The sequence below is a fragment of the Haemaphysalis longicornis genome, unplaced genomic scaffold (assembly GCF_048455015.1).
Source record: "Haemaphysalis longicornis isolate Haplotype H1 unplaced genomic scaffold, Haemaphysalis longicornis Haplotype H1 scaffold_5, whole genome shotgun sequence".
Taxonomy (NCBI): domain Eukaryota; kingdom Metazoa; phylum Arthropoda; class Arachnida; order Ixodida; family Ixodidae; genus Haemaphysalis; species Haemaphysalis longicornis.
Window position 1 is genome coordinate 118,843,364 of NW_027526385.1, and position 21,070 is coordinate 118,864,433.

The 21,070-nt window shown below is 46.2% G+C and overlaps 1 protein-coding gene across 1 annotated transcript in view; it reads left to right on the forward strand.

Annotated features, from left to right (window-relative positions):
• The window catches only part of LOC144139872 (uncharacterized), an 80,028-nt gene extending 64,848 nt beyond the window's left edge, over positions 1-15,180 (forward strand). Inside the window, exon 4 of the mRNA XM_077672117.1 lies at positions 14,366-15,180. Coding sequence (XP_077528243.1) covers positions 14,366-15,124 — 759 coding nt within the window. The 3' untranslated portion in view covers positions 15,125-15,180. The remainder of the gene's footprint in view (positions 1-14,365) is intronic.
• Positions 15,181-21,070: the final 5,890 nt, after the last annotated feature.

Consider the following 21,070-nt stretch of genomic DNA (forward strand, 5'->3'; position numbering starts at 1 on the left):
AATTCCTCAATGACTGCTGAGGTTTCGACCGAGTCAAATGCTTTCTCATAATCTATGAAGGTTATATATAGGGGTTCAGTACACTCCGTGCACTTCTCTATCTCCAGATTGATCGCGTAAATATGGTCCATTGTTCAATATCATTGTGAAATCCTGCGTGTTCTTTAGATAGACTGACATCTAAGGTGGCAGAAATTCTGTTAGCGATTACATTGGTAAGTACTTTGTAGACGACTGACAGTAAGCTAACCGGCCAGCAATTTTTGATGTCCTTCATGTCACCTTTCTTAAGGATTAGGATCATGTTCTACTAGTTTTACTAGTTTTACTAGTGCACTTTCCCACCACCCTTCAAGAGGTCTGCGGTTATCTGATCTTCACAGGTGCTTTGCCTCATTTCATTCAAAGCTTTGCTTACTTCTTCTGTCATAACTTGTGGTATGTCTGTCTCCTCGGAACTACTTTCCCGTTCGTGGTTGTCCTGGATGTCCAGGCTATTTTACAGATCTCTACAGAACTCCTCGGCCACTATGACCATTCTATCGCTATTTGTGATGGCATTGGCTTGTTTGACTTTAAATGCATACATCTGATTTTCCCCACGGCTAGACGCCTCTACACTGCTTTAGGGCTGCATCTGTTCTTTACAGCATATTCGATCCTCTCCATATTGCACTTTCGTATGTCATCTGTCTTAGGCTCATTAATTAACTCTGAAAGCATCAGTAGTTTTATTCTAGCAGCTGGGGTGAAAGATAGTCCTGGTTTGCCGTTTCCTAAATAGGTCCTAATGTAAGAAGGACAAGGACACCGACTACTAGTTAGCTGAGTTTAACTGAAATTAACGTTTCGGCTAACGCACGGAAGCCTTGGTCACAAGAAAATCTTGAAGGGAAATACTGGCCTTATATACGTTTCCCGACATTTCGCACGCAATATGCGTAGATTGAAGGCAGGTTTCCGATTCAGTGTGTGTTCCGTCGTCTGTATGTGAAGTGATTTCAGTAACAGGCGTGAGGTAGTATACCTTTCTTTTGCAAGCCCGCGTGCAGCAGACCAGTTGATTGTGTGCGATGTGGTGTCGCCGTGCTCGGCAATGTCGCTTGTCGACACGTAGCTCTTGTTTAGATCGTTGCAATGTTGCATCAGGTGCTTCGCAAAGTTTCTTGACTCACAATTATACATGTACTGGCAGTCTGCACAAGGAATGACGTAGGGAACTCCTGGATACCTGTATTTTTGCAATTTGTCCTTCACGTTCACAAGTTCATGACTTATTCTGCGAGGCGACACATGCGCAGTTTTTACGTTGCACGAGTGCAGTATGTGTAACAGAGCCTCGCTGATGCCGGGCACATAGGGGATTGCCGGTCGCTTTTGAAGTCCGACGTCTACGATGTGCGCAGGGTGAGTGCGCTGCCGCTTATCGGAGTTTATGAAGGCCTCAAAGTAACCGCACGATGAAAGTTCGTAGCGTGCTCTAGTATTGTCCACCACCCAGTCCTCTGGCTTGCTGCAGATCCTGACAGCTCTGCGGAGAAGCTAGTCGACCACAGACCGCTTCTGTGCTGCCGGAAGAACACAATTAAATTTTAAGTACCGGCCGGTGTGAGTCTTCTTTCTGAACACTGTGAAGGACAGCCCCACAGCATCTAGGAATGCCAGACGCACGTCGGTTTCTTCCTCAGTCGTGAATTGGATGGCCGGTTTAATTCTATTGAGGTGAGCTGTAAAATCCTGCAGCGAGTGTTTGAGTATCACACAGAAGCAATCATCGAGGTAATGCAGAAACGCCCTCGATTGTAGTGCAAAAGAGGCTAGGGCACGCTCCTCGAGTGCCTGCATCGTCAGGTTGGTGACTGTCACGGAAATAGATGCACCTATCGCCGCTCCGTAAACTTGCTTCAAGAGTCTCTCGTTGAATGTGAAGTACGTGTTGGACAAGCAAAAATGCAGCAGCCGCCCTATATCACTTGCCTTGATTGGGCTTCTCTCAGGTAGCCTTGTGTAAGTGCTAAGTGCGGAAGTGCTATCGTCAAATGCCAAGTCAGTGGGAACGCTCGTAAACAGTAATAATATGTCAGACAACACCATTGTATCGGAGACGTCGAGCTGATTGTTTCGAACGTTTTTAATGAAGGCCTCGTTGTTGCGGAGATGGGCTGGAACTTTCGTCTCCTGGAAAGTTTGCCAGTATCCTGTCTAGCCATCGTGCCCGCGACTTCTACTGCACACTCCGTGATAATGCGTTTAAGATTTTTGCTGGCTTCCTCTGTCGTAATTGTGTAATTGTGCACACGTTTTTTCCTTATTACCGTATATTAAACAGATATGTTCGGGGTATGGGCGGACGCGGTTTACTTCGCGGTTGCTCCTGCTTCTCCGGCTTAATCGGGTGGGGCATTGCGCCGGATACCACAGGCTCTGGGTTAGGGGGGGCTATTTTTATGCGGAGCTTTGTGTTGTGTCTCTATTTCTTCTCTCTCTGGAGTAAGCTGCGCCAGGCTTCCCAAATATGGCGGAAGTGATTGTCCATCGCGGGAATTTAACCGGATGTTTGTATTTTTTTCGCCTGTAAAATGGTACTTGAGAGATCTTGGTTCCGTGCACCTGTTTTTTGTTGTGTTGTTTGGGGTTTAACTTAATTTTTTTTATGACGTTGCAGTACATCATTTGGCATCGAATTCTTTTTCTTAAAACGGTTCAATGTCGTTTATTCGGTCTCAGAGATCATGAGATCATTTTCTAAATTTTGCGCGCGATTTTTTAGAGCACGTTGCAGCTGTTCCCTGATAACTTAGGATCCAAGAAGGTATCTTTTGACGTGCTATAGCCGATTCTAGGTGGCATGGAGGGAGGTTCCCGTTTGAACCCATTCCCATTTCACCCTTACCGCTTGTTCCATCCTGTTTCAACCCGACGCAAAACGACCTTCCTGTTTCGCCCTTTCCCACTTGGCCCGTTCCCGTTTGAACCCGTTCTCATTTCAGCCTTCTCGTTTGTTCCTTCCAATTTCAACCCGACGCGACAGAATCTCCCCGTTTCATATTTTCCTATTTAGCCCATTCCCGGAATAATGTACCCAGTTTTTGAAACGTTATAAAGATATTTTCATATTGTTTTTCATTTATTTCCGCTTGTTCACAGCCGCTGCGGTAGCATGCTCAGAGCATCCATAGTCCTTGACTGCTTTTCAAACCTGGGCTTCACTTTATGAATCTAGAGACGACATTTGGTTACAATTCGTCATACCAATTAACAAATCTTTTTAAAAAATGAAGCCTAACAAAGAAATTATTGATTCTGTTTATTCCCGTCTCAGTAGCGTACTCAATTTGCATAATAGGGCAAACCTTCAAAAACTTAAGCAGCGCAGGGTGGTCTCTAGCCTAAATTTACTTTACTACAGAAACTTAAAATTGTCGGGTGAATACTACCTCGAAGTGCCTTTCAGACGTTCAGCGAGAAGAAATCATAGTAAGACTATTAGGCAGCCAATCAGCTGAATTACTATTCGAAAGTTCTCTTTGTTTCCTCGTGCAATTTCTTACTGGAATAAGTTAACTGAACGAACAGTGAACTCGGTATCGTTAGAAGAATATTCCCCACGTATTGTAAATATGTGTTCTGGTTGAATCGTCGTATTTTAAAATTGGAATACATTACGAATGCATATCCTTGTTCGCACCCCTTTGCGTCTATTACACATTTATGTCTTTTACTTTTTTATGTGGGGCGTTTTTGAACTACGCCAACAAATACTGATGTGTTCTTGTGTTCACTCCTGCATGAGCCCGACCAGGCCGTAAAGTATTGGTAAGTAAATAAAAATATCTGCCCATTACTCACTTAGGAAAGGCATTAGTAGCCAATTCTCAGATTTCTGCACATGTTCTTGCCTTTTCTAAAGTCTCTCCTACGGACATCTTTGATCTATAGATCTCTCAAACCCGAATACAAAGCTACGCTCCAAACAATGAGCATAAGAGCGGCCGATAAATACATTTTAGCCGCACGTACGAACACCAATTGCAGAAAACTGCAATGTGTGCATTACTCAAGATATTGGGTATCTTTCCAGTCGACTTTCGCCGCTACAAATTTTATGTCAAGAGGGCAGCATCGGCCTAGGGCATTCGGAAACTTTTATCGGCCGGAAATATCGGTAGATTCCGGAAAATTTGGTGCATACAAGTTTTTAGTGCATGACCCGTTGCTTGAAAGCACATTTTAGGGAACCGTTTCGAAGACGGTAACGCATATTTTCAGAAATTCAAATGGGTTGGAACGATACGGGTTCAAATGTAGAGGGCTCTTTGGGGGCGGGTTGTAACAAGAAGGGCGTTTTGGGAACGGGCTGAAACAGGAAGCGCCCAAACGGGAAGGTCGTTTCGGAAACGGGTGCACACGGGACGGCTCAAGCGGGAAGCGCGTTTCGGGAATAGGTTCAAACTGGAAGGGGTCAAACGGGAATGGGTTCTTTCGGGCTACACCCGGCGTGGATTTGCATGTGATACGGCTTAGGCTCTGTTTATCCATATTATCAGAGAGCTGTCTGCCTCTTTTGGTTTTATAAGTGTAACCACAGGTTCCCCGGAATGACAACGGTATTTGAGCCCATTCGGATTTGGGCTCGACGATTTTTATTCGCTATTTCCGGGGCATTTCTGTTTAGCCGGCAATAGATATTCAGGATGAAAATGCTTCCATCTCTTTTTTGGGGGGTATTAGTTCTCTGAGAATGTTATCGGGCGTGTTTCTGGTAAAATGGTGTGTCTCTTCAATTTCTGTCCTGAGAAATGGTATGAGAATCTTCAAATGTCCTGAGAATTGTACGTCGCGCGGTGGAGGTCATGGCCCAAACGTTCTTCCCGCACCCCCCTCCCAGAACTCCTGCGCGGTTAGTGTACTCATACAAGCACTTCTGTGCGAGAAGCTTCTGAACTTAGGGGTGCAGCCAATTTGCGCCGTGAGCTACCCATGTGTTCACTATGGTCCTCCGGTCAGCCCTTCTCGACGCGACAATATGCCGCCACGCTTCCAAAGCCGTCTCGCCGATGAATTGCGGACTCCTTACAATCGGCCGATCTGCTTCAACTGCAGACGTGTTATCCCCGTCTGACGACACTCCTCGACTCTTCTACTCCCGCCGTCAGCCCCATCCAAACAACACCACCGATTCCGCCCACAATCGCTGGACTGGTCGTTCCGCAGCGTCGCAGCGTCGCCAGTTCCTTTCTCGTCGCCCCTTATCCTCGCCGACGCCGCAGACCAGCTACTCCAGACCCTCCCAGGGAAACTAGAGGATACAGCATCTAGCGGGGACGCTGCATTTTGTGACCGATCGGAAAAGTCTCTAATAACACTAGGAGCCGAAAAAAACTTGGACGTTAAAGTTGATGGTGGCCAAGTGAATGCACTCACTGACACAGGGGCGCAAGTATCGGTCATGAGTGCGAAGCTTCGGTGTCGCCTGCAAAGAGTTTTGATTCCAGCTACTTCCTGTCTGCGGGTTGCTGATGGAGGAGTCCCTGTGTTCGCGGGTATGTGCACCATGCATGTCGCCATCGCTGGCCATGACACAACAGTCCCGTTCACTGTTTTAGACCACTGCAGCCAAGACCTTGTTCTGGGCCAATTTTTTCTCGGATCATTCAGCACTGATCGATTGCTCTCTCGGTTTTGTTCACCTCGACCTTCCAGTGTCACCAATCACCATAGAAGAACCCTTGCCACATCTTTGCTGTCTCGAAAATGTTCGTTTACCACCTCAAGCATTCAGGTATGTCCCGCTGTCTATCGATTCTCCTAAACCAGTCGGGGATTACATCGTCTCGCCAACAACAGCCGTTTCACTGGAACGTATACAGTGAAACTGCCACACACATTTGACACAATCAAACAAAGCAGAGAATCTCTTCTATTTCTATATTTCAAATTGTCTGTTCAATAGCTGCCAAAATGCATAACTCTCTGTGGTCTGTCCTCTTCAGGAGAGTACGAAATTTCCGTTATAGCTTGCGATCCAAAAATACCCCCACACCCCCCAATGACTTTCCTTGCACACCTACCCCGACCGAACCATACTCAACCATGTTGGCTCCCGGCCTCCTGCCGGCCCGGTCGTATGAGCTCCGCCACCTGCTGGCTTTCTATTGGGGCGTTTTCGACCTCAAAAACACCATTTAGGTTAAGCTTCGTCTGCCATGCATCAAAATAATACAGGACGCGCAAGCCCCATTCACAAAAGCCCGTAAAAAGTTAACCGCGCTCAGGGGCGAGTAATCAAACGAGAAGTGGGAGAGATGCTGGGAAAGTATATAATTGAGCCTTCCCGCCAGCCATGGGCTTCATCAGTGGTGCTAATCAAGAAAGAAACATGGCACATGGCGGTTTTGTGTAGACTATCGACACCGTAATGCCGTCACGAAGAACGATGTTTATCCCCTTCCGCGGATAGACGAAGCCCCTTGACTGCCTCCACGGTGCCAAGTATTTTTCATCTAACGACGTTCGGTCGTGATATTGGCAGTTTGCCCGGAATGAAGTGGACCGTGAGAAAACCGCTTTCATAAATCCAGATAGTCTTCATAATTTCAAGGTATGAGAGCCCGCTAGAGATTCCTCAGGCCTTCAGTAATTTTGTTTATACAGATGACATCCCCAGCACTGATTACGATTTATCTTTAACTCGGTGCTGCAATGCTTCTTTTTATTTTCGACCACATCTCATGACGTTTGTAATGTAATGCGCAACGTGAAAACAAGAAGTTCTGGTTTCGATGGTATTCACCCTATCCACATTAAAAAGATGGCGCACGCTGTTTCTGATATCCTGGCAGTCATTATCAACCTAGCTTTAGAACTAGTATTTTTCCTGTCGAAATCAAAATGGGTAATCTCATTCCAGTCTTTGAAATAGCAGACTCTGCTCTAATATCAACGCATATTCATAATATCGTTTGTTAGTAAGGTATTCAAAAAATTACCGGAAATTCGCCTTCCCAAACTACCTCAATATATTTCACATTCTATAACCTTCGCAGTTTGCTTTTCGTGTAGCATATTCCACAGACCTCGCTTTGTTATTTTTAACCAATAAACTGAAGAAAGCGATTGATGGAAGCTACTACGCCGGCTCTGTATTTGTTGACTTCACTAAAGCCTTCGACACTATCAACCATCACATTCTTTTTATGAAGTTTGAATCAACAGGAGTAACTGGTCCCGCACTATTATTACTAAAAAATCACTTACTGAACAGAAGTCAGGCTGTTAGTATATCAGGGGATAACTCTAAGCCCAAAGTAACAAATATAGGCATACCCAAGCTTCTACTATACGCACACTTCTTTTTATAATTAACATAAACGATCTGCCAACTTGTCTTATTACTTCAGAGTGCTTACTTTATGCCGATGATATAGTAATTGTTAAGACTGATAAATGCATCCAATCTCTGACCGCGAAGCTGAGCAATGACCTAGCAAGGTTGGTGGTTTGGTGTTCTCATAATAAATTACAGATTAATCCCACTAAAACCAGGTTCGGTGTTTTATACTCTCACCAACGTGCACCGAATGATACCCGGCCAGTAATTCTCAACTAATTTTCAATTGGAGCAGAAGAAGAGGCTGCTTTTGGGGGGATTCAGTTGGATCGCCAGATGAAATTTCACTGTCAAGTTTGTTACCTCGGAGGAAAAACGGTGCACAGCATACGTGTTTTGATTAAGTGCCGTGATATATTTTCTCAGCCTACATTAATTGCGTAGTACAACAATTTTATTCAATCCCTTATTAACTACTGCATTTTTTCTTGGGCCAATACCTACAGAACCCACCTTGCCTCGCTTCAAACTATCCAAAACCAGTCTCTTCGAATACTAACCCGCATCCTTACCGCAGCGAAGCCGGAGCACTTGTTCTTGACAACATTTTAAATATTGAAAACGGCTTCAAATACTAGCTGGACATCCTAATATTTAAACAAATTAACCACCAGCTTTCTGTGTTCATATTTCGCGAATTCAAGTTATTAGACACGAACTTCCCAACTTCACAGGGTTTGCACGTAATCACAATTTTATTTTTACCTTTCGTGCATACCAAATGCGGAAAACAAATCGCCTTCTTCACCGAAATCTGGGTAGGGAACACAATACCACCCGAAATCAATATTTACCAATCGATTAGCAAATTCAAAAAAAGATCCGAAATTCTTCCTCACATTCATGCCACATTCATTAGTTCTTATTTTCAGTCACTTATTTAACTTTTTACTTTCTCTCCATCGTATTCATGTCAACCCTTTCACACCCTTCAACCAATTAGGCAATTCATCGGTAATTGTATATTGCTGCAAATATATGTAGTTTCTTTTTGCTTCACCTTTTTGCTATTTTGCAACTTTTAACTCACACAAATAGTTATGAGGGATGAATTACCCTCTTTTCTTTCCGTGTAAATTTTCGCTTTTCTTTCTTTTTTGCTTTCCTATTGTCGAATACTTTCAGTTGCCTACGATGTATTTTGTTTTGTTTTTGCTACTGCTGTTTGCTATTTCTAATAAAGTTTTTTATGTTCACTAATATACGAGTTCTCGATTTATCCTTTGACTATGGGACCTCCTTCTGTATACAAAAATTCTGTAGTTATCTCTTGCCTAAAAAAATCCTCTCTCACTCTGCCTCTGACACTGAAGATGATGCCCTTTGGCCTTTGCAACGCTCCAGCACCATCTGAACACATTATTGACTCACTGTTACAGGGCTTCAAATCGTCCACATGTCTCTGTTACTTGGATGGTGTTATCGCTTTCGCATCTTCGTTTACCACACATCTCGAGAACCTTTCCAAGATTCTGGCAGTTTTCCGACGGGCGGGTATCCAGCTGAATTGCTCAAAATGTCATTTCGGTCGTAGACATATCACAATCCTGGGACACCTCATCAACGCCAGGGGAGATCAACCCGACCAGGATAAAGTTCGTGCAGTCGGGAACGTTTCCTCACAGCGCTCAACAAAAGACGTTAGAAGCTTTCTAGGGCTCTGTTCCTCCTTTCGTTCCTTCATCAAGAACTTTGCGCAAATTGCCGGAACCCCTACCGGCGTACGGAAGAAACACATTCTGTTTTCCTGGGGCTCCAATCGAGTGGCTGTTTAACCGCCCTAATTACCATGCTCACCAATGCACCATTTCTGGCTCATTTTGATACTCATGCTCCCGCAGAATTCCGTACCGGTGCCAGTGGTTACGGTATCCGGGCGGTCTTGGCGCGGCGACAAGGTGGACTGGTGCGTGTTATCGCCTATGCCAGCCGCCTTCTTTCCAACCCAGAGCGCCACTACTCCATCACTGAAACAGAACGTGTCGCTCTTGTGTAGTCGGTGACCAGGCTTTGTCCATACCTGCAAGGCCGCTCGTTCACAGTCGTGACCGGCCATCACCCGCTATGCAGGCTCTTTTGGCTAATGGACCCCGCAGGGCGGCTAGGTCGGTGGCCATTGCGTGTCCAGGAGTATGCATTGATGCCAAATACAAATCTGGACGTTTCTATCAAGGCACTGATTGCCCGTCCCGCCACCCTGTCGACCACCCGACGACAAAGACGATGACGGTGCAGCTTTTCTATGCATTATATCTGGCGTTGTTCACATTAGGAAGAGCAGCGCCCTGACCCGGCACTACGATCCATTATAGAGAACCTTAACTCGGCCTCACCTGACACCTCCACGGCAATGTTTCTGCTCCGTCACAACGTCCTCTACTGTCGCAATATTCGTCCATGTGGTCATGAGCTGTTGCGCGTTGTTCCCCAGCCCTTACGCTCTACTCTGTTCCAGCAGCTTCACGGCCCGCAGACTACTGGGCATCTCATCACCTCATGAACTTATGACCAAGCACGCAGTCGATTCTTATCATCATCATCATCACCAGCCTATTTATCACCTGCCTATCTATCTATCATCAGCCAATTACCCAGGTCCTCTGCTGACTGCGAACAACTTATCCCCGTAAACTTCTTGATCTCATCTGCCAATCTAACTTTCTGCCGCCCCCTGTAATGCTTCCCTTCTCTAAGGATCCATTCTGTTACCCTCAATGACCAACGGTTATCTTGTCTTGCCTTGCCTTGATTCTCGTGGCCTGGTCTATACCTTGCCGTACACCGCTACGTCAGGGCTGGAGACAGTGCCAACGCAGAAAAACACCAACTTCGCTTCCAACGGGCCACCTCCATCCTCTTCACATCCCGGTAGAACCTTTATTCCGCGTAGGTCTGGTCGTTCTTGGCAATTTTCCTTTGTCATCGCCGGGAAACAAGTGGATTGCTGTCACGCCGATTACGCCACGCGGTACGTAATCACGCGTGCTTTGTCGACCAACCGTGCTACCGATGTGGCCGATTTTCTGCTACGAAATGTAATTTCCAGCATGGGGCGCCTCGGCAGTTGCTTACTGACCGCGGACGTGACTTTCTCTCCTAAGTCATTCCCGATATTCTTCGCTCATGCTCTGCTGAACACAAGGTATCTAAGCCTTATCACTCCAAACTAACCGCCTTAAGATGCGCCTTAATCCCACCCTGATGGATATGATCTCTCGTTACATTTCTGCAGATCATCGCGACAGAGACGTCAAGCTGCCTTATGTGACCTTCGCTTATTTTTCGTCCCGTCATGACACCGCAGGATATTCACCATTCTACCTTCTATATGGCCGTGACCTCACTTTACCACTGGACCACTCCTCCCCACGTCGGGTGACCTACCGCTGCGGTGGTGGGAGTACGCCCGCGAAACCGTTGCTCGCGCTGATTACACGCGCAAGTTAGCCCGCCACCGACTTACTTCATCGCAACCAGTTCAGGGGATGATTTACGACCGCAAACACCGTGTGGCCCACTTCACTTCGGGATCCCTTGTTCTTCTCTGGACACCTAACCGCAAAGTCGGGCTTTCTGAAAATTCCTTCCCCGCTACTGCGCCTCGTACCGCGTACTACGTCAAGTGACCGATGTCACGTGTGAGCTCTCTCCCGTTTCTACAACCTCGTCGAATCGTGCACCTCTTACGGACATTGTTCAGGTTGTACGTCTCAAGCCGTACCAACCGATGGTCTTCGATTCACCGTAGCGCCGCGACGGCACTCGTTCTGTCGGGGGTAATGCCAAGGAGCAAACAATTCGACGACGAACGATGTGGTTATAAGGGATTGCTGCACAATCAAAAACAGGACGTTCAGCGACATGTGTAGGCGGAAGAAGACGACGAGGCCTTTTGTATCAAATTCTGAATGTTAGCGGCAGCAAGCCATTCCTGCAGTAAATAGTGCAAATAGTGTAAATTTCTGTCTACTCCGTCCTGGCCTCGTAACAATATCGTGAAGACTGTTGGCTTGGCATACGAGATGGTAAGGAATTTGATGGAATAGTACGCAATGCACCTAATCTGTACTTGATGTTTACCCCCGGGGCACACGGCGAAATTCCTGTGAAAACTGTTAGAATGAGCATTGAAGGTCACATTGATCTCGGGGTACCGTCTGAACAATCTACATACGTTTTCAAGATGCGACTTATGAATTGTCAAGTCTCTTATTGCCTTCGCATGGGCTTTTCGAAACCTTGAGAGCCTCTACATCTGACTCGGAGGTTGGGGGTACTGCAGAATTACTGAAACAGATACTGTTGAAGGCATTGAGCAATGCCTAAAACATTTTCCCGTACGCAATTATGAACCACCAACTGAATGAGGTATGTGTGTGGGCGGGTGGATTGCCCTAAATGTAATTGATCTATTCAATGGGTATTAGTCTAAGAACCTGTATTGTGCCCCACACGCTGCAAAAATGGAGAAGATTAAAATATTTCCTGTAACATTTGCCTTGGTAACCGCGCCTAACCTGAAAAATCGGCAAAATAAAAAGGTCATAAGCAATACAAGTGAACGCCTGTACTTTTTAAGAACAGATAAACAGAATTTTCTCGCATTGACTATGGCGTTTACAGTATCACCGGCTGCATTTTTTGACAAATTTAAATTGCATCACACAAATAAATAGGTACAAACCAAAAAACATGTTGCTTTAGGTTCTTCTGTATTTGTGAGCAATGTAAAGTTTCAACGTTTTTTGAAGATATTTAGAAGTTTATGTTTCAAACAAATATGGCAGTTGAACAAATGTCATGAGCTTGATTTGGCAACAAAGCTCAAACGCTGAAATTTTTAAGAAGTCAACAAAAGGATTTGAAATAATTGATGTGCTGAATTGGTGGTTGTGGCTGCCTAGACAGCGCACTTCATTATTCTATGAATAACGGCCAGCAGGTGCAGTTATAACACATTGGTATTTTTAAATAAACACTGCTTAAAAATACTGTCACAAGGAATATTTTTTCATTGAACTCATCAGGCATAAAATAAAGCATCAGCCTATTTATAGCGGTTGCACTGAACACCTGGAAGCTTCTATTTTTTTCCAAACTTTTATATATATTGGAAACCTATTGTCGGCAGCATCGGTAGAGCAGAAATCATTATGAAGACTTCCGACGCTACCATGTACTTCTTTATTTCCCTGTGTAAGTAAAAGCTGGCTTTAATACTGTGGTAGGCTTCTTTCCGTGCGGTGGTACCTTGCAGCTATGCTTCGTTTTTTGTATATTTACAGATATAGTCAACAAGTTTGTTACAGTTTAATTCCTACCACGTAGTGCAAAAGGTATTTTATTCATAAAAGCAGTACAGAATAGGTCGATTTTATGAACGTCCAAAATTTTCGGTGTTTAACCGTCATAAGTCTAAAAATTAGGTAAGCCCCAACGACTTAGCCTGGTATTATGGGGCCTTACTCCCTTCGAAGCTACAATGGAGAGGATCTTCGAAATCGATTTCCCAATGTACAAACTTAGCGGAATCGTAGGGTCAGGTGAGTTGAGAGAGCAAATTGAGTGGGAGAGGAACACAGAAACTGCCCTCACGTGATATCTAGAGGCTTGAAATTTGTAGTATATACTGTTGTCAAATTTTCATCTTTATAAAAATAGAGTTTATTCAAATTAAAATTACGAGAAGACAAATAGGATACCAAGCTCTAATTATATTGCTAGTATTTCGCATGCGGGCTGAGATGTCCCACGTGCTACTGGCGTTATAAGCAACCCTTACTAATCTGTAAAAAGCGGGCTGAAGGAATTCTTTTTAGCAAATCCTTAAGCACTGGTTGTAATCTTCTGGTTCCTACGGGTATTTTTGTAGATGATGTCCCGATTGGTGTATCCTGCTGTTTTGGCTTTTAAATACTACCAAAGCGAATTCCAACCTGTTTCAGGTTTTGACCTAAAAAAACAGGGCGCACGAGTTTTAAAAATATCTAACCAAGCAAAATGTACTAGGATGTTACGTCAATGCACTGGCCGAAGTGGTACACGAGACAACGCTGACGATATCTCCGGTCCTACAACACTATCTAATCATAATGTTATCCTCATTATATCTTACGGTATACCACAAAGAGTATACTCAGATGCTACGTTAGGTTAGACTTCGACAACGTTGGTTGGATTGCTCCGTGGTATGTGACCCTGGCTTCATGCACATAAGCATTACTAGGTACGTTATGACATGTACCAGCTATATGAGAGGCCATAACAAATGGCAGTTTGTAATATGTGGATATGCTGTGCGAATAAATCCGTCATGCGAAGTTCTTTTAAGCGAATAAAGCTCTCCTATTTTTGTACAGGAGCTTTTATCGTAGCTCAGAAAAAATGTATTACAAGCATTTCAAGAAATCTTATCCAAAGACTTTATTACTCGGAAACATGCGTTTCAGTTTCAGCTGGAAGATAAGATTTGTGTTGGCAATTGCTTGATGATCAACATTACAATCAGGCCCATACGTTGGCAAAACTGGACGCTCCTCACTCACACACTCAAAAACCGCCTTTGTTCTCACGCCCTCACTCCTACTCACGCTCATCAATCGGCATCTACGCGCACACACTCGCGCTCTTGATCACCACTCACTGCCACCAATCACACGGACACATGCCGACGCTCACCACTCAACCTCTCCACTCTCTCTCACTCATGCGCACGCTACCACTCCCAATCAGTACTCGTTCTCTCACTCGCTCTTATGGTAACAATTCACCATCACCACTCACATTCACTCGCGCTCACGCTCACCAATTGCCCTAACCAGTCGCGCTCACACAAGCTCACGTTCACCACTCGACCTGGCCACTCGCACTCAGCCCTTGAACTCACTAGCCGTCACTCACACTGACACGAAGACGGCGCGCTTAATGCTTAATGCAAAATGCAATTTCATTGAGCCTCTCGGAAACCACCATCAGTCAGCGTCCACGAATCAACATGAAGACGGAGAAAGTAAAGTGCACGAGGGGGGCGATACCCCAAACAAAACAAAAGCTATGACATTTACCAGGTCTACTAACATACACCTAAATTCGTATTCTATTAATAACACAGTGATAGAAAACGTTTCTACGCTAAAATATCTAGGTGTATATTTGTCGTCCAACCTTACGTGGAATGAACACATTGATGCTATAATTTCCAAGGGAAGTAAAACACTCGGTTTCATCAAACGAAATTTGTATTTAGCTAGACAATCAACTAAACTTTTAGCTTATACTAAATTAGTTCAATCGAAACTTGAGTACGCGTCCATTATTTGGAACCCAAACCAGGCATACTTAACAGACAGACTGGAGGCCTTGCAAAATAAAGCGGCACGTTTCATTACTAAAAACTATTCCCGTACATCTAGCATAACTGCCATTAAAGAATCTCTACTGCTGCCCTCCCTCGAAAAACGAAGAATACTAGCATTACTATCTCACTTCCACCGGCTTTATCATAGTGCGTCGTCATTTGCTGCATCGCATATCAAACCTGCCCATCGCATTTTTCCACGTCTAGATCACCCTTTCAAAGTCCTCCCCTTGTTTGCCCGTACCAACCTTCTTCGTACATCCCCGTTGTTCTTGGCCATCTTTCATTGGAATCGATTACCAGAAGATATTGCCACAATTCATAATCACGATTTGTTTGTAAGCCGTTTGAAGCACTTTTTATGTATAGATAGCTAAAATTATCAGAGCCATGAACCATGTATTATGTGCGCTTGCTTTGTATTTATTTTCCATTTACTTTTTTTTCTTTTCTCTTTTCTACCTTTTCTTGTTACATCCCCGCTCTTGACTGTTTGCTCTTGAATTGAAATGTATCCCACACTTTGTTAACCCCCCCCCCCTATGTAATGCCCTTCGGGGCCTTTGGGGTATCTGAATAAAAAAAAAATAATGAGGGCAGGCCCAGCGCCAATATTCGGTGTCACGTATTAATAGCAAAACATTTTAGCCAATTGCAATTTTTTGCGTCTGCAGTTAAAAAAACGAAGAGATTGTCGACGGCGCGCACGTGAGCGCGGGCCTCACGGCAACCACCCCGCAGTTAAAAATGGCCGCTTATCTTCTCCATTTGTTGCAGAGGTCGCTGAAAGACGATAGTCCACTGGCGCCCCACCCTAGTAAAGGCCTCCCTTATCTTTCCTGCTCACCTCTAGTTCTGTTCCTTTCCCGTCTCGTTCCTCACAAGATAAAATGCTACATGTTTAATCAAGTCAATATACACTTACTGCGTTCTACTGCTCCACGCCTAGCCTCTCGGTGCCAGCGCTGCTGTACGGCGGAGACGCGCGTGAATTGAGGCACCGTACTACACTATTTATAGAACCACGGTGCCCTACTGCAAGCGTTCCAAGCGGAACGTCGATCCAATCTAGTGGAAACTTTCGTTCCTATTGCCTTTTTTATTTCTCTAATGCCACCTGGAGTTAGCGCTGCCAACAGTAGGTGACAGAGTACTTCATTTTCTATCGCAAAAACCGAGCATCCACGATTATGTAAATAAAAGAACACTACAAATATCACTTATTTATTGATTTTCTGTCTAGTATGTCCTGAATGTATTGTGCTCGTTCAACAATGTTGACAACTATGAACACGGACAGCGGACTTAGACGTTTATATTTAGCTGTGATTATATGAAACTTTTGCGCAAATAATATTTTACTTTGGCTGGTTGGCTGAACAGAGTAACAGGCAGATACAAAGACCGACCCTTATTACTGCGTGTACCTAGTCCAAGAAAAACTATCGTTCTTTAAAAAAATTACAAGTTGTTTAGCGTGGATATTCCAAGTTATACGTAGCCTAACCTAAGGTTCCGCTGGTTATTCTTAGCTTTTCTCGATGTCTAGGATAAGCTTGATTATCATGCTTACTGCTGTTGCTCTGGCGCACACACGGCATATGCATGATTGACACATGTATACTTATCAAGCGGCTCCGGCGTCGCGTCACCAATCGCCCCAGAGTTAAGCTGGTTCCACCGGCACACGCCGGTGTTGCGGCCGCGTACGAGCCATTGGTTCCTTATCCAGCCAAACCTTGCACGATCATCAAGTGGACCGGGCCGCCACGTGCGGAACGGAAGTCGGTGAAGTCGCTGGGCGCATGGGCTGTGGGAGAGACGCCGGGCAGAGATGAACGTTCTCTGCACCGTGTGACGTCACTGCTCGTCGCGCATCCGCAGCACGACTCTCCAGGAGCCATGCGAAAATGCTCTACCTCGACCAGTGTAGCTCACGCTACAAAACCAAAACATACGTAGCGCTCGGTTATGCCTACCTCGCACGATCGCCAGCATCCCCTGCGCACGTTTGTCAAGCGAAGCATGCCCACATAAGGATATTGGCCAAGATTGCCCTAATCTTCCCGTACCGTCCAACGTGAACATCTGTGACGCGCGCAAGTCTCCAAGTTTGGCGAGGCTTGAGAGAATCGTCGAGTATTTCGATATCTCCTGCCCGGGCGGCTGCTGTTGACATGGTGGAGCGAGACGATAGCTCCAGCAGAGACTTAGTTGCCCATCTTTGCGAAGTGGTTTCGAAGAGATCTTGCTTTTTTTGTCCTGAGGCTACGAAGATGCGCATATTGTAAACATCGGAGTTCTGATGATGTTGGGAAGGAATAGAGATCGGCCGGTTCGCTGTTATAAAGGGGGCGGGCGTTAGCTCCTCGGATTCTTGTATGTCGCTCAAAACACCGGCCTGGACTGTAGAACACCTCCACTTCATTGAGGATGGTAACAAGTCTGCGTCAACGAGTCACACATTGTTGTCCCAGGGTCTTTTCCAGTGGTAGCTTCACAAACGAATGAGGCATTCGTAAATTCCTTCCAACCACCGCGCCAGTTGCAAGAGGAATTTCTATGCAATCTTGTAGCTGGTAAAAGTGTTCTTCATTTGTGGATCCTCAATTGTCTCCCGAAGCTTGGTCACTCCTGTTTTGTTGCGTTTGAATGTTGAAGGTGAGGGAGTTATTCGTGTACACCCCTAAGGGAAAACCTCTTCGCGAAACAACGCGACCAAACGCATTCAAGAGGGATGACGCCGATTGGTCGTCTATGAGTTCGAGACGTACAGCTCTGTATATAGCGCGAGTAACCAGCACCAGATACACCTTTATGAATTTCCGTGCCGTACGTAAAAACAGCAGCCCCATGAAGTCGATGCCGACGACAGTTAGTGGGTGGGTTTCCCCAACTCTTTTCTTTGACAAAGGGGGCACAACTTCGTCAAGAGGTTTCGCACGGTGTCGTCGACAAAAACTACATTCAGAAATAAATTTCTCTATTAGCTCCGAGGACTTTGCGCGTAGCTGACAACGAAGGGGTAATTGCCGTAGTCTGACCGCAGGGCCGCAAAGGCATTCCAGCGAGATCCTTTTGCGGTGCGCCGCCGTAGGAACGGCTGCTATCTTTTCACCCCCACCCTTCGGAGTCATGTGTACTCACCACCGTGTGCTTGCTCGCCTCCGCACAGGCTTTTCACAAGAAGGTGACGGCACCTAATTGCATATTCGACAAATGGCTGAGTGACAGATGCGTACGTGAATTTGGGTCATCCCTTACGCGTCTACGAAAGATACAGGGCCGTTCCAAAGAGAGAGAGAGTAATACCGTGGTATTTTAAGGACAAAATAGTGCATTAAACAGCGTTCTTGTCTGAGCTCCAAGCTAGGCAGTTCCTGGCGAGGCAAGGGTCTCGGCTATTGAAGCTAGGTTGGGTTTTGTGAGCCCCCTAAACGAGAGGTATACTTGAGGATCGTGTCGAAATTTAAGGGCAGAGCTGTGTACTGGGCAACTAGACGGGTCCTGCGGCGGAAACAGAGTCCTGACCGTTGTCGTCGTTCGAGCAGTCTGTGTAAGCTTCGAGCATTGGACAGTAGACGGAGTAGACGGACACGTAGACGGACACATTGGACAGTAGACGGACACGTCTCGAGTGACGTGTGCGCACTTGGAGCTATAGCGTCTAACTGAAGTTAAAGTTTTTTCGTTTCGTTACTCATGTATCCTGTTCTTGTAATGTAAATAGTGGTAAAGAAACTCTTTGTGTCTCTTCTTCAAATACAAACGTCCCGAGTTCGTCAATTCGGCCACCCTCTCCGAGAACTTCAACACCACCGCCCTACAAGCCTCCTACCAAATCAACCGGAGCCCAAAAGAACGGGTTCCTGATCGGCACCGGACCACGGAAAAACGAACACCTCAATGTTTACTTTCGGGAATTCGGCTACGTTTACCTGAGCGGTAGTAGCCTGTGGTACTTGACCCCATAAGCTGACCGTCACGTCGGGCTCGCACACCGTGGAAGCCCGCCGGCGGTGGAACTTGGAGCAGCTGCATTTTTAAATGCGAATGCATTTATTAGTCGGGGGTTGTCTTGCGTCCATCGAGCGGCGTGCGCCTGCATTCCTCCAACGCGAGCGCACGTCAGCGCACGGCTCGTAGTTCTGCCTTCGTCGTCGTCGTTGTCGTAAATGCGAATGCATTTCTTAGTCGGGGGTTGTCGTGCTCCGTCGGCGTGCGCCCGCAGGTGTTATCTCTCCGCGCTCAATGCCGAACGCATGCGCTTGAAGCGAGCTGTACTAGTTTGCTCGAAGCGGCAAGGAGGGCGAGTACTGCGGTGTTAGTCTCGTGTCTAACGTGTATGGGAACTTAATATCGCACGCCATTGCCACGTCTCCCGTTCGAAACACGTCTCCGTACAAGGACTTGTACACCCTTGCCTACACCAGAGACGGAGTCTTTGTGGTGACCGTGTACCTCGCGCCCAACCTCGCTCCAGACGCCGTTGCAGCGCAGCTGGACGCGGCTATGGAAAGTGTGCGCGTGCGCTCCAAACCCTCTGACCCCATAGTCTTGGTTGGCGACTTCAACGTTGACGTGCGCAAGAAGAGTGGCGAGTGGCTGGTCGAGTACATGCAGACCAAGCACTCTATGCATTGTCTCTCTGCCGGCTTCGACACGTGCCCCACTACCATTCACGGGAGTTGCATTGATCTGGTCTTTACGCGAAACTGTGACGCGCGTATGCTTCTCAAAGACCCTTTGACCGTGCACTTTAGCGATCACAAGACAGTGATTGTGGCCGTCAGGTACAACGACAACACAAACAGGTGCTGATGAATAAATGATTACGTTCAAACTCTCGTCATTAATTACGCCATTACTCGCAACACACTCATCGGTGCACCCAATGCGTTCGCATTTCTGCACGATTCCCTTCGGGGAGCTGCGGGGGAATTTTTTTCGCCATGTGTTTCCGGGCTGCACCGCAGAAACTTTGGGAGTATTGCTTTAATATTGATTTCTTTTCCCACATGGTACGAGGAGAGTTACACCTGGGGCGTTATTCTCGTAACTGCCCCTTTTGAAAACGTCCCTTTTGCGTCCCTTTTATCGTGACGGACTTCCGTTTAAGCAGTAAGCGTTGGCAGTAGGTTTGCCGCGCTTGTGTTACGTCACTTCTGGTTGTTTGCTTTTAGCCAATGAGTGCTTGCCAAAAAGAAAACTTTTGAAAGGGACGCAAAAGGGACAAAACTCCAGAATACCGCCCCTGGTGGTAGAATATGATCCCTCGATTTGCAGATGAAACAACGGAAGGCTTTGCGACCTTCAGTTATCCCTGGGGCGAATTCTTCTGTTGTGGAAAGTCAAACACTTTTCAACATGTGCTGAGGTCCTTCGCTACGGTAGGGGCAGTTAGGTTTTTCCGGAAGCAAGGAACCATCCTTGCGCTCTCTTTACTCTGCCTCTACTATGTGTAAATTAAGCAGACGAGCCAAATTCACAGGACTGGAAGTGGTTGCATCAGCGGACGTTTTTGCGTTGTCCTGCTTTCCCGAACACCGAATAAACACCGAAATGAGATCTTTCGGTTGCCGCCCAAGAGTCAAGAGAGTACAGTAGAAAGAAGTGCTCTTTTATGTGTAAGGCGTTTAGAACGCGAATATGTGCCGGAAGAGTACCGTAGAGACGAAGGCAACCAAGAACATCGCAGATGAACGGACAGGCAGCAGATCAATGAGGTTCCCCATGTGACCTAGAACGATCAGGTCCGATTTCACAGATAGGTTGACGAGTATGTCCCTGGCGTGTTTCTAGCATCGAGACGCTGCAATAAGGCCTGCGATGGCATCCCAAGCAGGGCCTATGAGCGAGGACCTGAGGTATGCCAACTTGTCGCTATCGTTAACCGTTGGATCGTTGTAGACCATGGACTCAAATTGCTACCAAAATGGGGTCTGACTGGCCATTAGGTTCGGTAAGTAAATGGGTGGACACTTGCTGCCGGGTGTGGCCCCGCGCGGCCGAGCTGCTTCTGTCGAGGTCCCCAAAGAAACAGCGGCTTCGGGTTCCAACATGTTGATGCGTTCGCGTAGCTTCAACAAGCACGTGTTGGATTTCTTTTTTTACTATGCTGTTTGAAGATATTCTTGATCCACGTCTGTCCCAGACAAATGAGGCTTGATGCCATGGTCGCTCTGCTCCAGCCCAGTAGACATCGCCGTAAAGCGGTGATGAAAGGTAACGTAGTCCTTCAGACTCATCCCGTCTCGATCCAAGGCAGCCATGGTTTCAAAATTCAGCTCCGTTATTACAGAGCGCTGCGACTTTCGCTTGCT